Here is a 13,914-nt window from a genome sequence, read left to right on the forward strand (position 1 = left end):
CAATAAAAAAGTCTTATTGGAGCCTTCTTTTTTTTTTTTCTTCTTCTAATATTGTCGCGAACAATGGGGGGCCTTGGATTTAAAAGACTGAAAACCTTTGCCCTAAAGCACATATTTCCCCTTGTTCCAGACAATCAATGACGCGCCAAAGTGAAACCCCTGAAGGTGAATAACCCCAAGAGGTCCTCGCTGCAGGCTGTAGCGCGATGACGTAGTTGGATCAGGTCCAATACGTACTGGACGTTTATTTATTTATTTATTTATTTATATTTTTATTGCCAAGGTACAAAGCACAAAAGTACAAAAATGTCAGCATTATACATGTATATAATTAAATAAAAAATATATACAAAACAAACCTTAAACAATATAAATTAAAAAGATGAAACAAATTGATAGTTTTAGAAGCCTTAAGATTTTTGGATGATGAAATAGTTTGGATATACTGTTAAACCTCTTTTTAAAAAATAATAAATAAAGGATTTTGTTGAGTGAATTTGCAGCGGTGAATATGAAATTTTGCAAGTAGTAATAGAAGGTTAATGATGAAATATTCGTTAATTTCATCTTTTTTGATAATGGACGTAGTTAGGCGCGTGTGCGGTGGTTTGTTTTACCGACGTCACAGACACATGCGCAGTAGCGATCTCTGAATATAATACGAATGCGCTGGTTTAAATGGACAATAATGTATTGTGATGATATTCTAACCTGTACAGTACTAGTAGTGGAGAATATTAATAAGTAATAATTGATGAATAATTTACATAAATGTGATGCTTAAGTTGTGATGTGATGCTCTCTACACACAGGCAAAATGTTAAAATTTTAAAGTTTTAAATTGCATAACTTTAGAGCTTTTAAATTTAAATCTGATGGATTAAAAGCATAATATCTTTGTCAAGTATTATTTTCAGTGAGTTTATATACAACATATTTATTGTTGAGTGGAGGCAAAAATTTGTCATTTTATGTGTCATTTTAAAAATATGTCATTTTAATCCTAAAGTTACAATACAATAAGGTATGTAAAATACTTGAAATACCTACACTTTGAAGGGAAATGGAAAAATAATAACAGCACACAAAAAAAAAAAATCTTGTCAAATGTCCAAAAAAAAAAAAAAAAAAAAAAAAAGAATGTGCTTAATGGTATTTTGATTGGTAAGAGTTCCTTCTTTGGGGCCGTTCACATGAAGCGTCTTTTGCGCGCGCAAGTTCGTTATTTCAAATGGAGACACGCGGCTTGCGCGCGCATATTGGCAGCGACGCGGTCGCGACGCGGTGCGACGCGCTCGTTTTTTCCAGGCGCGTCCGCGCCGCATCGATTTAAAAACATCTCAACTTTTCAGAATGTCGCAAGCGCACCGCAGGTCATGTGACATGAACAAACCAATCAGCTTCCTCACGTTTTTCCGTTACATTGAAACCTCAGCAGAAACATGGAGAAGCAGCTCATCATTGTGGTCCAGGGATTTCCTGAACTTTATGATTTGTCAAGCCCCAATTGGAGACGCATAGGCTTGGAGCTAGAGCGCAGCTGATGGTTGCTTAGAAACGGCAGACGCTTCCGGAGCGCAAGCGCCCAAGCGCTTTGTTGATAAGGAAGAGAGCGGCGCGCCTAGCGTTTTCCACGCGTTTTTAGGCGCGACATGTGAACGGCCCCTTTAATGGTTACTCATTTTTCTACAGTGATCAGCAAATTGAAGCAGAACCCAGTGTCAGCAGGGCATGTACATATATGGGGGAAAAAACAACAACATTAAACATTAGATATAATATACAAACTGATCATAGCTGTCAGATCAAGCTGTTTTCACTCCTGTGACTGTTTATATTGAAATATCAGCAAAACAAACCACCGCGCATGCGCATTACAACGTCCATTACGTACTGGACCTGATCCAGCTACGTCATCGCGCTACAGGCTGCAGCGAGGACTGACTCGGAGAATAACTTCAAGATCGTCTGAGCACCTGTGGGAGCCGGTTCTCAACTCCTCCCCCTCAGAGCGTCACTCCACAGCTCTGCCCTTAATAGTAAAGCCACTCCACTATCGTTCAGTCCTAATGAAGCCGCCGGTTATTACGGCCATTGGCACAGTTATCATTGCGCAGTGATTTCACAAGCTTCGAATAGCACTAATGGCAAAGAAGGCCACTTCGCTTTTCGTCCGGGCACTGGAGATGTCAGAAAGACAGTCATGCGATATCCTGAGGAGAAACTCCAACTGCACCATCAGGTAAAAGCGCATTACTCAGTTTTTACAATTTTTTTTAATAAATCAAGTCGAAATACTTAAATTATTCAGGCTATTATACCTAAATAAACCACCAAATGCGTGCTAACTAGCTCAGAAAACAGCCGGGTGCTTTTAACGTTAGTTTCTTTCAGTTTCCTTTACACTAACTTATGCGTCGAGTGTTTATTTTAAATGGTCGCAGTGGTGAAAGCCAGTTGAACTGAGCGACTATGTAGCAGGTAGTTGTGAATTGTATGGGAATGTTGAACAAAGCAGAAGAGCAGCAACCGCTGGTGTAAAATAAACTCACAGGGTAGTGAGAATTCACGAGACGGTGAAACTGAAAGAGCTGTTGTTGTGAGCTGAAAGTACCGAAAATACCAAAAGAAAAACAATAGTATTTCTAAAGTCTAATAACGTATTTATAACTTAAAGCTTTTATCCACTGAATTAATTTTGTTTTTGGAATCCTGAAAAGAAGGCGAAGCGTGTGCATCTTTTAAATAGCGCACTGGCAGTGCGCGGCCGCGCGCTTTTGGTCGTGTGCCATACAGCGGTAAACGAGTTAACCTGTATTGATCGGCTGCTCTTTGCTATTTACTAGAAAGTACGTCATTTTACCGAGTCAACACAGAAGTTTCTAAAACACTGCGTCACATTGTGTTTTGTGCATTTGTTGTGAACAAATCTACATGCAAGTTGCATGATGCAGCTCTTTAGAGACAAATGACAAGACTGTGACTGAAGGTATACTGCTTCTGTCAGGTGAATAACAACTTGTGTTTCTTTTTTTCTAGACATTTAAGCTCGTGTGGCATCTTAGCTACACGGCGGGTGAGCTTACCTCCTCCTTCAGCATCTTCTCTGATGGTACCCGCTCGAAGTTTCATTAACTTATCAGCCCCCCTCATAGCGAGGAGAATGGAGTACTCAGAGAGCCGGAGCATTGCGTATGTACACACCACTGTAACATAAAACCAAAACATTTCGATTTTAACTCCAAGTTAATAATTTGTTAACACACGTTGATTTTCCCATTAGTTACTCACCTGAGCAGATGTACGACATTGTTGCCAATGTAGACCAGTACCAGCAGTTCGTGCCTTGGTGCAAGAAGTCAAAGGTAACGAGGGGGCGAAACGGAGACATGCGAGCTCAGCTTGAAATCGGGTTCCCGCCAATCGTCGAACGCTACACCTCTGAGGTCACAGTCATCCCGAACCACCAAGTCCGAGTGAGTCTGAACACTATTTGGAAATCAGACAAGCGTTTCAGTTATAAATGCAAGACATTATTCTTGTTTAGATTAAGTGGTATTGATTTAACATGGATAGACCTGATGTTTGTCCTAAGCCTTCAACATGTCTATGCATCACAGGATCAGCTTACATACTAGCCAAATAAGCCGTCAGGGGCCGTCTGTCTAAACTATGCTCTTGTGTTTCAGGCGGTGTGTACAGACGGGACTCTCTTCAATCACCTTGAGACATTGTGGCGATTCACTCCTGCAGCTGCAGGCCAGGCCGAATCCTGCAATGTGGAGTTCTTTGTAAGTAGCACAACCAGCAAATAGCCTACAGAGGCGAGCACTTATGCAGACAAGCGCACACTATTACAATCTACATTCATCAGTTTGACACTTCTTTTACTCGCGTTCCTCCTCTTTGGTGGTTTAATCCTATAATTCCTGTTCAAAGTGAGCAGAGGTATTAGACCAGATTAGTGGCTATTTTTACCACATGTGAGTTGCCTTTCCGGTTCTCCTTAAATAGACAGTAGCGAAGACAGACATGATAACTATTCCTTTGCCGAAGGGAACTGTACGACCTAAATGTCACCGGATTAGACATGGTGCGATGGACATCACAGGAAGTAGACAGGGATTTGGGAGATTAAAGGAGCCATTGATTAACAAGAATGAAGACTAAAACATGAATGAATGTTAGCAGTACAAAGCCTTTGTTAATTAGGGGAAAAAAGTAAACTCAGCTGAACTTTTTTTTAAAATCATACAGTACATAAATAAATTAAATGTGAACTAATTCTACCCATATCTGTGTGTCCCCTCTCTAGGTGTCATTTGAGTTCAAATCTCTGCTCCACTCGCAATTAGCGACGGTATTTTTTGATGAGGTGGTTAAACAGATGGTCAACGCTTTTGAGAAGCGAGCAACCAAACTTTACGGCACCGGCGTTCATCGACAGAAGACTTCACTCAGAAGAGCAACTTGCGAACCTTGTTAAAACAGACACGAGGAGATATAAACAACCACATTGTTGAAATGTTCTGGGGAAGAACAGCTTCTCTTTTTTAATCCAGTTTGTTGGATTTTGGACTTTCAATGCCAGCACATATTTTTGCTGAAAAAAAAAAGAGAACATGTTTGAGAAGCCTATTTATTTAAACCATGAGATATATAATTTATTCTGATGAGTGGGTGTGTGTGTGTGTGTGTGTGTGTGTGTGTGTGTATAATTTATATATTATCTGTGGAGTGAAAGAATAAGATGATTGCAGTAAAATGTGTGGAGGATGGATGCTTTTTTCATATTTATGATCATATTCACATGGTTGACCAAAGGGAAAAAAATCTGCTTTAAATTATTATTGAATGCACTTTTTCCAAACTTGTAATAAAATAATATATTTTCTTAAAATTGTTTGTTTTTATGATTTTTTTTTTTTTTTTTTTTTTTTGGCTGTCAGAACCACACAACACTAGACAAAAAACCTTGAGTTTATCATTTATAGAGCCCCTAAGGGGACATGGTGCTGGAAAAAAACTTTGTGGTGAGAAGAAAAAATGTTTTTCAGTTTTTTTGCGTTCTCTCGCAAAACTTGCATTCTCTCACAAAACGAGTTGAATTTGGACAAACACTTTCTGTTTACTTCACAGCCTGTAAGTTAGTGGTTCATACAGCTCTGTACGTTCACAATGGAGCATTCTATAGTATTATATTTTGAACTTGGACTTAAGTATAAAAAATACAGTTCAAGGCAAGGTTTGAGACATTCTGAAATGCTTAATGTGGCTTAATGTACTAAAAAAGTGACACTGGGGCCCAAGTCGGTATTATTAAATACTATTAATACTAATAACAATTTTAATATTAACAACCTTGTTAATAACATTACTATTGATAAAGCTGATAGCCATGAATACAACGCACAGCATGTTACAAGCTTTTTCTCCCCCATAGAAAATGCCTAAGGTAGGCTAATGGACAATACCAAAAGACCAAATCTGTCACACAGTTTATTAGTAAAATATATTTCTGTTCATATTCTGGGCTTTTCTGTATGTATAATTTATTAATAAACTATATAGGGTACAACTGGGCTAAAGGCACACCCTAAGAAAAAAAAATTGCTTGTCACTGCCCAAAGTGAATGACTGAATATAAATATATGTTTATTTTGAACATTTATGGAGCAACAGATTTTGTGTGAAAATAAATTATACAAGTCATTTATTCTGTTTAAAAATTTGATAAATGTATGAAGTGGCAAGGGTGGTTTTTAACCCTCACACAGGGTAAAAGGCTCACCAGAATGGGGTAAAAGGCACACAGTATTGATACAAATATTTTAGCTAAAATAATGTTTAAAAAAAAAAAAATGTCTGAGTTAATACTTGTTCAAAACAAACACTTTAGCAAAGTTTGTACTATTTACTGCTTATTTTAATAAATAAAATAATAAATTTTTGTTCAATAAATATACTGTCATTAAAATATGAGAACGCAAAGTTTCTAGAGGAAACCCAAAAGTGTTGCGAGAGAACCGAACGCAAAAAAATTAGAAAAATATTTTTTCCCTTCCACTCTATTTCCTACACTATTTTTTCCACTCACCCCGATTTTTTCCCACCACTATGTCCCTTTAGGGGCTCCGTAATAATGAAGTGGTAAAAGAATGAACCTTAAAATCTTATAAAGTTTTAACACGTGAAGCATAGTTGATTTCTAATTTTCTCACCATACCCAACCCATAAACTTGTTTCTTTATAAAATGTTGCAGCCAAGGCCGTAACCAGGGTTTGAAAATTAGTGAGGTCCGAAGTAAGGTGTCAAGAATTGTGCTATAACACCCACAAATGCACCAATAAGATCTGTTACCATTGTAAATTTGCCCGTGTAATTGAAGAGTGTGCGCAAAGAGCACAATATGACTGACAGGACTGGAAAGTTCGTTTTTTCTTTAGCTGAGGGAATTTTTATTTTATAACAAGTTATAAAAATAACGTTAGAATAATGACACTGACATAAAACTTGACAACATCTCATTTGACCGTAGATACTGAATGAGGAAAAAGCATTTTTCTCAGGTACTGATAGAAGGGTCAACCGCTTTCACGCACGTCTTTCAAAATAATAGTCTAGCGTCAGAAAAAAAAAACAGAATTAACTTACGTTTATTGTTTCTTTGACTGCACACTCCGCGACCCACTAGTTGAGAAACACTGCTTAATTAATGTTTTTTGATGACTTAAAGTTAACTAAAGAGCATGAGACGTCTTCCTGCTGGCCAGTAACGTTAACATAGTAGCCTATTTCATTCTGTAACAAACAGATTTGTTTTATGCTATTGTTTTTGATAGTGTTATACATTTATTTCAGATATTAACGATGATCACTGCGTTTGTCTTACCGATTATGGTATCTTCCTTTCAGCAATTAAGTTACAGATTGTCTATAAACTTTTTTATGAATGTACGTTGCCAGATATTGCTACGAAAAACAAGCAATTACAAAAAGAAAGAAAAAGATATCTGAATGAAATAAGTTCAAAGCTTGTGTTTTGTAAATAAGATTAATATATCACTACCACGAACGTTCAACCTTCCACTTTATAAACGTCCCAAAGTGTCACACTAAATTGGAAAAACGAGTAAAAAAACAGGTATAATTGGTGGGTCCGGCAACAAACGGAGGCTGAACCCGCGCTCTCACTCAACGCGCTCTCAAGCCCCGTTCACTGCGCTAGCTTCTTCTCACAGCAACATGAATTGCAAACACTCATGTGATATGAGGTGGTTTAAACGGCTAAATAATCATTCAGAGAGCTTGAAATTTTATTTTTAAATATAAAAAATGACCGAGGTCCGGACCTCGGTGACCTCATAGCTGGCTACGGCCATGGTTGCAGCACAAGAATACACTGTGTTCATATACAGAAGCCACAAGACAGGACATAATAGGTATGCATGCACTTCCTGTTCTTTTGTGAAGTGTCTTTCGTTTCATTCAGGTTATGTCACTCGCTGGTATTTCTTCAATATTATCCACAATCACACTATGCCAAACTGTAAACAATACACTATGATTCATACATTTCGATGAGAGCAGCTATTTTACACGTTATGTCGGCATTATGTGTATGAGGCTCGCAGTATCACATTCAAAATGCTCCTTCAGTGTGAAGTCTTGAAGGGGTTCCAAGAAACTCACATGTTTTCAGGATCGCTTACATAAACCCTGGCTGCCAGCAGAGACCACACCCCTTTCTGTCTAAACAGCCAATTCCTTACTGTTTCTACAGTGCTGACCAATCACAGATTAGCTGACACCACCTGCTTAAAACACCAGAGGTGAGTATATTTCTTTAAAGAGATTTTCTTACACACACACCCTGACAGCAAATGTGTCCAACAAGATCTAGATTGACAATCTTTGTTCTGTTTATACATGTGACTGTCAAACGTGCATTTCTAACTATAGCTTTAGGTATTTTGAGTTACAAGATAAATCAGTCTATATCTCCGTACTAATTTGTCCTGAATTTTTATTTTTATTTTTCTGTGATGAAAGAGATTCCATTCCAAAACTGTACACTACTGCACACAGACTGTATATTATTTTGCTTTTGATTCAGAGGGGTTTTCATATTATATGTCATTCCAGAATGCTGTCCCTCACAGATTGCAAAGTAATTCAGTTATATGATAGCTGCTCCTGTAGCTTATGACTGGTTCAGGGTGGGCATTTTTTCTATTTACTATTAGCTCTGTGTGTTGAAGTTGCATCAATATATTCAGTGATTCCAGATTGTGTAAAGTAACTAGACCTTTACACTTTCTGAAGAAAATGTAAGGTTCTTTCTTGTGCAACCTCACAACCATGATGCCATGTTGTGTTATAAATGGTTGTTAGCATGTTGCTGTTGCAATAAGGGTATTAAAGTGGTTGCTGGTCCAAACAAACTGATGATACTGTGTACCTAGATATGGTTTATGGTTATAGTTTATCACTCTCAATCTATTAGAAACGTAATAGCACACCTGTCCTTAACAAGCTAATGATTTGAGTCATTCCTGTTCATGGTCAAAATGTGCAAGACCTTAGTTTAACCCTGTAATGCCTGACATGTGATGTAATAGTTAGCCAAAACTAGTTTATCAAACACTTATATATTTGAATAAATAAATAAACTTTGCATATGGGTTTTCTGTTGAGTATATGATTAGCATGATATCTTGTAAACAAAAAAAAGCAAGATCTTAATTATAATATAGTAGACCACTTTAACAAAATACATATAAATATCAGCTGTCCCTTTACATCTCCCAATATTTTTTTACTTTGTTCATAAAACTAAGCACTTAAATATAATCTTACTGTAGTTTATATATCTTAGGGACAAACCATAATGCAATGCAATACAATGATGATTAAGAATGTCAAATACAGTTGGAGTCAAAAGTTTACATACACTTAATTCTTAATACAGCGTTTTTACCTGAATGATCCACAGCTGTGTTTTCTTTTGTTTAGTGATCAGGGCCGGAGTGGGACTCCTTTTCAGCCCTGGAGTTTCAAGCCTTAGACCGGCCCACTTTAGTTCACGACTGACTATATTAAAATGACGTCATTTCCAATTCAGTGCAAATACAGTAGCCTAAGTGTTGCTTCACAGTGAAGATTTATTTGAACAGTTAACACAATATAATGTTTAACAGTATCAGTATGTATTTTCTGTTAGAATTAGTGCTCATAAATATCCAAACCTTGAAATGAAAAAATATCAAATAAATACAAATGTATATTAAGCTATATGTATAAAATAAAGATTAAAATAAAATGTATTAAACTTTCTAATGACACTATCATGTCTTTTTCAAGTAAACAGCTGCTTTATAAGTTCAAATATTTTTCATAAATGAGAACATTAAAGGGTAAATGTCTAACACTACTCTTTTAAACATCACAATGTCCTTTTCTGCAATATCTGAATATATATTCTGTGCAAAATTGTTGAGTCCTTAAACACAAATAAAGAATAGAACAAGTATTGCACTGTCCTACCTGCCCATTCTAGTGTGTTGGGCTCATGACTGGTGCTTGGTAATGTTACGGGGCCTGGCTTTTCACTCTTAGCAGCAAACTGGACTAGAGGCTGCTGCTGCTGCTGAAGAGCAACAGTACAAGAAAAAGTTTGATACATAAACATGAACGGTGATTTGCAGACATCGTTGTTTTGCACTGCTCCTAACTAGCTTGACGTTAACCAGGGGCGGACTGAGACAAAATTTCAGGCCGGGAAATCTCACACTTATCCAGGCCATCCCACACCAAAATTTGAAACCCTGGACAACAATATTTTTCATTATCACATAAAGAAAAGTTGAAATCAACTGGGTAAAATAATTAAATGCTATCTCTTGAACTTCCAATTTGCCTTTTAATCTCTTTTAATCTCTCTGTCTCTCATGTGTGTTTACTTTTTAAACAAATTTTCTTGTATCTGTCACTTTTTTTCATAAACACATCTCGACCTTTACAACCACCTATACAGTACAGATCTAAGGTTGGTCTTTTTTAAAGAAGACAATCAGCAGATTATTGCAGAAATACTGAGACCTTTTTAAAGACATGTTTTTGTCAAGATTGTAAAAAGTTGTGATTTTGACACTTGACATTGCTGCTAAGGGGGAGGAGACAGCCACCAGGATGGTTCTTGAGCTTCTAAGCTTTCAAAATTATATATAATTTATGATTATTACTAAAACATTTGATAGAAAAAAAGGGCAACAGAAAAAAGAGGGCCACTACATTAGGACCATGTGTTATTGTCGTAATGTTAAAATTAAAACAACAAAAATTAGCTACATCTTGAATATATATTTATTAAAAAATCTTAAAACTAAACATGTTTTGCATTATCATGGGTCATGTTTGGCCCTAAGGAAAATTAACCATGATATTATTGAGCCTATGGTAAACATAGTAACCATGTTTTTGGGGGTTTTTTTTAGGATTGATTCCCATTAGTATAATCATAATTTTATACCATGGTGAAAGTATAGTGTAGCAAAACCATTGTATATTGTATAATTATTGTATAACTATAGTAAACATGTTTTGTAAAACCACCGTTAATTTTTATAAGGGTAGCTCCCTAAACCTGTTTTAAAACGATATTTTTTATAGATTAACATTTGTTAGCAGTTCAATACTTAAGTAAACAAAGACAAAACTACAATAGTCTGTTTACAGATGTAACAGACCTGCGCTTTAGGTCCTAAACAGGACAGATTTGTCTCTCTGCTCCACCTGGGCACTTCTACTTCAGTCTCGCGTCGTTTTGGCGGACGGCGGACGCGCGGATGCGCGGAGCGCGCGCGAGACGAAACGCGTGCCAGTCAAGACTAACCGATTTATGATTTATTAGAGTTTTATTATTGAATGGCTAATTCTGAAATAACCACTTTAGTACATTAGGCCGGCAACAAAAACAACAACAACAATATTAAATAATAATAATAAAAATTGGCGACTGCTGTGAGTGCAGGCAGCTAGGGACACCGGCCCTCGCGGCCAAAAAAACGGACCGGCCCACCGGGAATTCTCCCGGTCCTCCCGATTAGCCAATCCGGGCCTGTTAGTGATAGTTGCTCATGAGTCCCTTGTTTGTCCTGAACAGTTAAACTGCCTGCTGTTCTTCAGAAAAATCCTTCAGGTCCCACAAATTCTTTGGTTTTTCGCATTTTTGTGTATTTGAACTAGAGGTGGGCATAGATTAATTTTTTTAATCTAGATTAATCTAGATTAAATCTTGAAATTAATATAGATTAATCTAGATTAAAATGGCTAATTTGAAGGCATTCAGAATATGTGTGCTACCCAAATAATGACTAAAAGTAAGTCTTTGAGAACGGGTTTCTCAAGCCAGGTGGCGCATTAGACCAGGCGCTCATCTCCTGTTTCCAAAATGCATTACAAACTTCTTGACAATTGCATTTACAACACAATTAACTATACAAACTTGTGTAACCAAGTACTTCTGCGCAAAAGGCTGTACGACGTGCGCGTTCCCGTAAAATATACACAGGCGCGCAGGTATGGATAGCCTATCTGCGTGCATCTTCCAATAAACTGCGTTGCTTTTAGAAGCGTCAATTCAGTTGTTGCATATAGTTAAATGTCTTTATTTCGGGATTATCAAAGTAAATTATAACTCAAACTTGAGATTTTACTGGGGCACAGCAGATTTTCACTGGGGCACGTGCCCCGGTAAAAAGGGTCTAGCAACGCACGCACCTGCCCTGAAGCGGCTTCATAACTGCATCCATGTCTGCGCGTCTCATTTGATGTGGTCATTTCACAGAAGTTGAAGACTCGTTCTCGCCTGCTACAGTGCAATTCAACTAGGTAGGCACGTTATCCGCGCTAAAATATCAAAGTGAAAGTCTTCATATCTTGCGTAGTTTAGACCCAGCTCCCAACCCAACTTTGAGAATAGATTAACGGCGATATTTTTTTTATCGCGCGATATGAGTCTCACGTTAACGCAGCACGTTAACGCCGATAACGGCCCACCACTAATTTGAACCCTTTCTAACAATGACTGTATGGTTTTGAGATCCATCTTTTCACACTGAGGACAAATGAGGGACTCATATGCAGCTATTACAGAAGGTTCAAACACTCACTGATGCTCCAGAAAGAAAAACTATGCATTAAGAGCCAGGGGTGTAAACTATTGAATGGAATGAGATGTGTACATTTTTCTTATTTTGTCTAAATATAATACTTTTTTCATTTAGTACTGCCCTTCAGAAGATACTTACATGTTTCCCAGAAGACAAGATAATTTAAATTTACCCTGATCTTCAAATTGAAAAAGTTTTCACCCCCCAGCTCTTAATGCAGTGTTTCATTTTTTGTGGGACCTGAATGATTTTTCTGAAGAACAGCAGGCATTTTAACTGTTCAGGACAAACAAGGCACACAGCTGTGGATCATTCAGGTAACAACACAGTATAAAGAATCAAGTGTATGTAAACTTTTGAACTGGGTCAATTTCATAAATTCAGCTATTATTTTCTCTTGTGGACTATATGTAAACATCTTTTATGTGAAATATCTTATTCAGGTTAGTACTAAATAAAAAATAACATGCATTTTGTATGATCACTCTTATTTTGGTCAAATAATTAACATTTTGCAGATTCTGCAAGGTGTATGTAAACTTTTGACTTCAACTGTAAATATTTCTCAAAAACCTAAGTACAGAGTCATATTTGACACTCATATTTTAACATGGGTTTACTTGATGATTTCATCCAATATTACAAACAAGTTATTCTTAATTTTAATTTATCCACCTTTTTCTTCTTGCAAGAGTGGATGCAGCCATTTGTAAATTTTATGGATCTGGCTTCCGGTCTCATCTGTGTCCAGCTATTTTTAGCCGTACAAACAGTAGCTGCTTGATATTGCAAATTAGTTTGTTTTACCATATTATTTTAATGTATTATCTTAATTATGAACACACTGGTTTGTAGTGCAAACAGTTTTCCCGCTTACTGCACGTTGTTATTCTTCTCATTATTTCCCTATAACGGCTAATGAACGAAAGTCATTAAAGGTTCCACAATAAAAAAAAATGCGTACCAGAACCTGCAGGGTGACTTACTTTTATAATTACACTAAAAGGTCATTATTTTGCTATCAGGCGGTCTTTTTTAATGAATTTAGGGGTTATATAATAATATTTTGTGTGGATGCTTTAGACATCTTCATCAGTACTTGTGTGCAGGTTTTAAATTCCACTAGGATCTGTTTTTTGGATTTCCAAGACATATGAAGTAATATGTTTTCATGCATACCACCTCAGCATCCTCACACACACAGCTCAGTTAGCATACTAGGTGTCTTTGTACAATCCCTGGGGTTCATAATCTCTATCCGTGGCCAACATTTGATCTAATTTTGGGCTTGTCCTGGGGTAGACTCAGGGTGCTCATCACACTTGTAGCCTTAGATAGTTGCAGGTCGGCGGTGTACCCTGATCCTTGACATGCAAGGACAGATGCACCGACTGCACGTCGCACTATGCTTTGAACACATTCTCCCTCCTGACCTTGCATGATACCACACACAAACCTTTACTGGTATTGGATTTCACAATGGTATGGAATATAGGATAGCAATGCAGATAGGTTTTACTGCAAAAAGATTATTAAAGAATGCATCATAAAACCGTGTTTTAGTTGCAGACAGAGTACTATTCACATTATGATATGGCTTATTGGCATGAACTGGTCTACTTATGCTGCTTCACGTCTAGTCACAACTAAATGAGATTTTAATAGACCTTACTAATTGTTGCAATTTAAACCTTTCAGTACTTTTAAAAGGAGTTTTTGTCTTTTTAATATTTTTTTCAT

At 37.0% G+C, this 13,914-nt stretch overlaps 1 protein-coding gene across 1 annotated transcript; it reads left to right on the forward strand.

Annotated features, from left to right (window-relative positions):
* Nucleotides 1-1,996: 1,996 nt before the first annotated feature.
* Nucleotides 1,997-4,900, forward strand: LOC141319502 (coenzyme Q-binding protein COQ10 homolog, mitochondrial). Its single transcript, XM_073833257.1, has 5 exons — nucleotides 1,997-2,242; nucleotides 3,040-3,192; nucleotides 3,284-3,476; nucleotides 3,690-3,791; nucleotides 4,316-4,900. Exons 1-5 carry the CDS (start codon nucleotides 2,145-2,147, stop codon nucleotides 4,484-4,486), a joined length of 717 nt encoding a protein of 238 aa, XP_073689358.1. The 5' UTR covers nucleotides 1,997-2,144; the 3' UTR covers nucleotides 4,487-4,900.
* Nucleotides 4,901-13,914: the final 9,014 nt, after the last annotated feature.

The sequence above is a fragment of the Garra rufa genome, chromosome 1 (genome assembly GCF_049309525.1).
Source record: "Garra rufa chromosome 1, GarRuf1.0, whole genome shotgun sequence".
In the NCBI taxonomy this organism is placed as follows: domain Eukaryota; kingdom Metazoa; phylum Chordata; class Actinopteri; order Cypriniformes; family Cyprinidae; genus Garra; species Garra rufa.

Excerpts from the sequence above, each read along its gene's own strand:
- LOC141319502 (XM_073833257.1), top strand. The coding sequence starts at position 2,145 with ATGGCAAAGAAGGCCACTTCGCTTTTCGTCCGGGCACTGGAGATGTCA. Across the intron at positions 3,477-3,689 it reads TCCCGAACCACCAAGTCCGA|GCGGTGTGTACAGACGGGAC; the intron begins GTGAGTCTGAAC and ends CTTGTGTTTCAG. Across the intron at positions 3,792-4,315 it reads CCTGCAATGTGGAGTTCTTT|GTGTCATTTGAGTTCAAATC; the intron begins GTAAGTAGCACA and ends TCCCCTCTCTAG.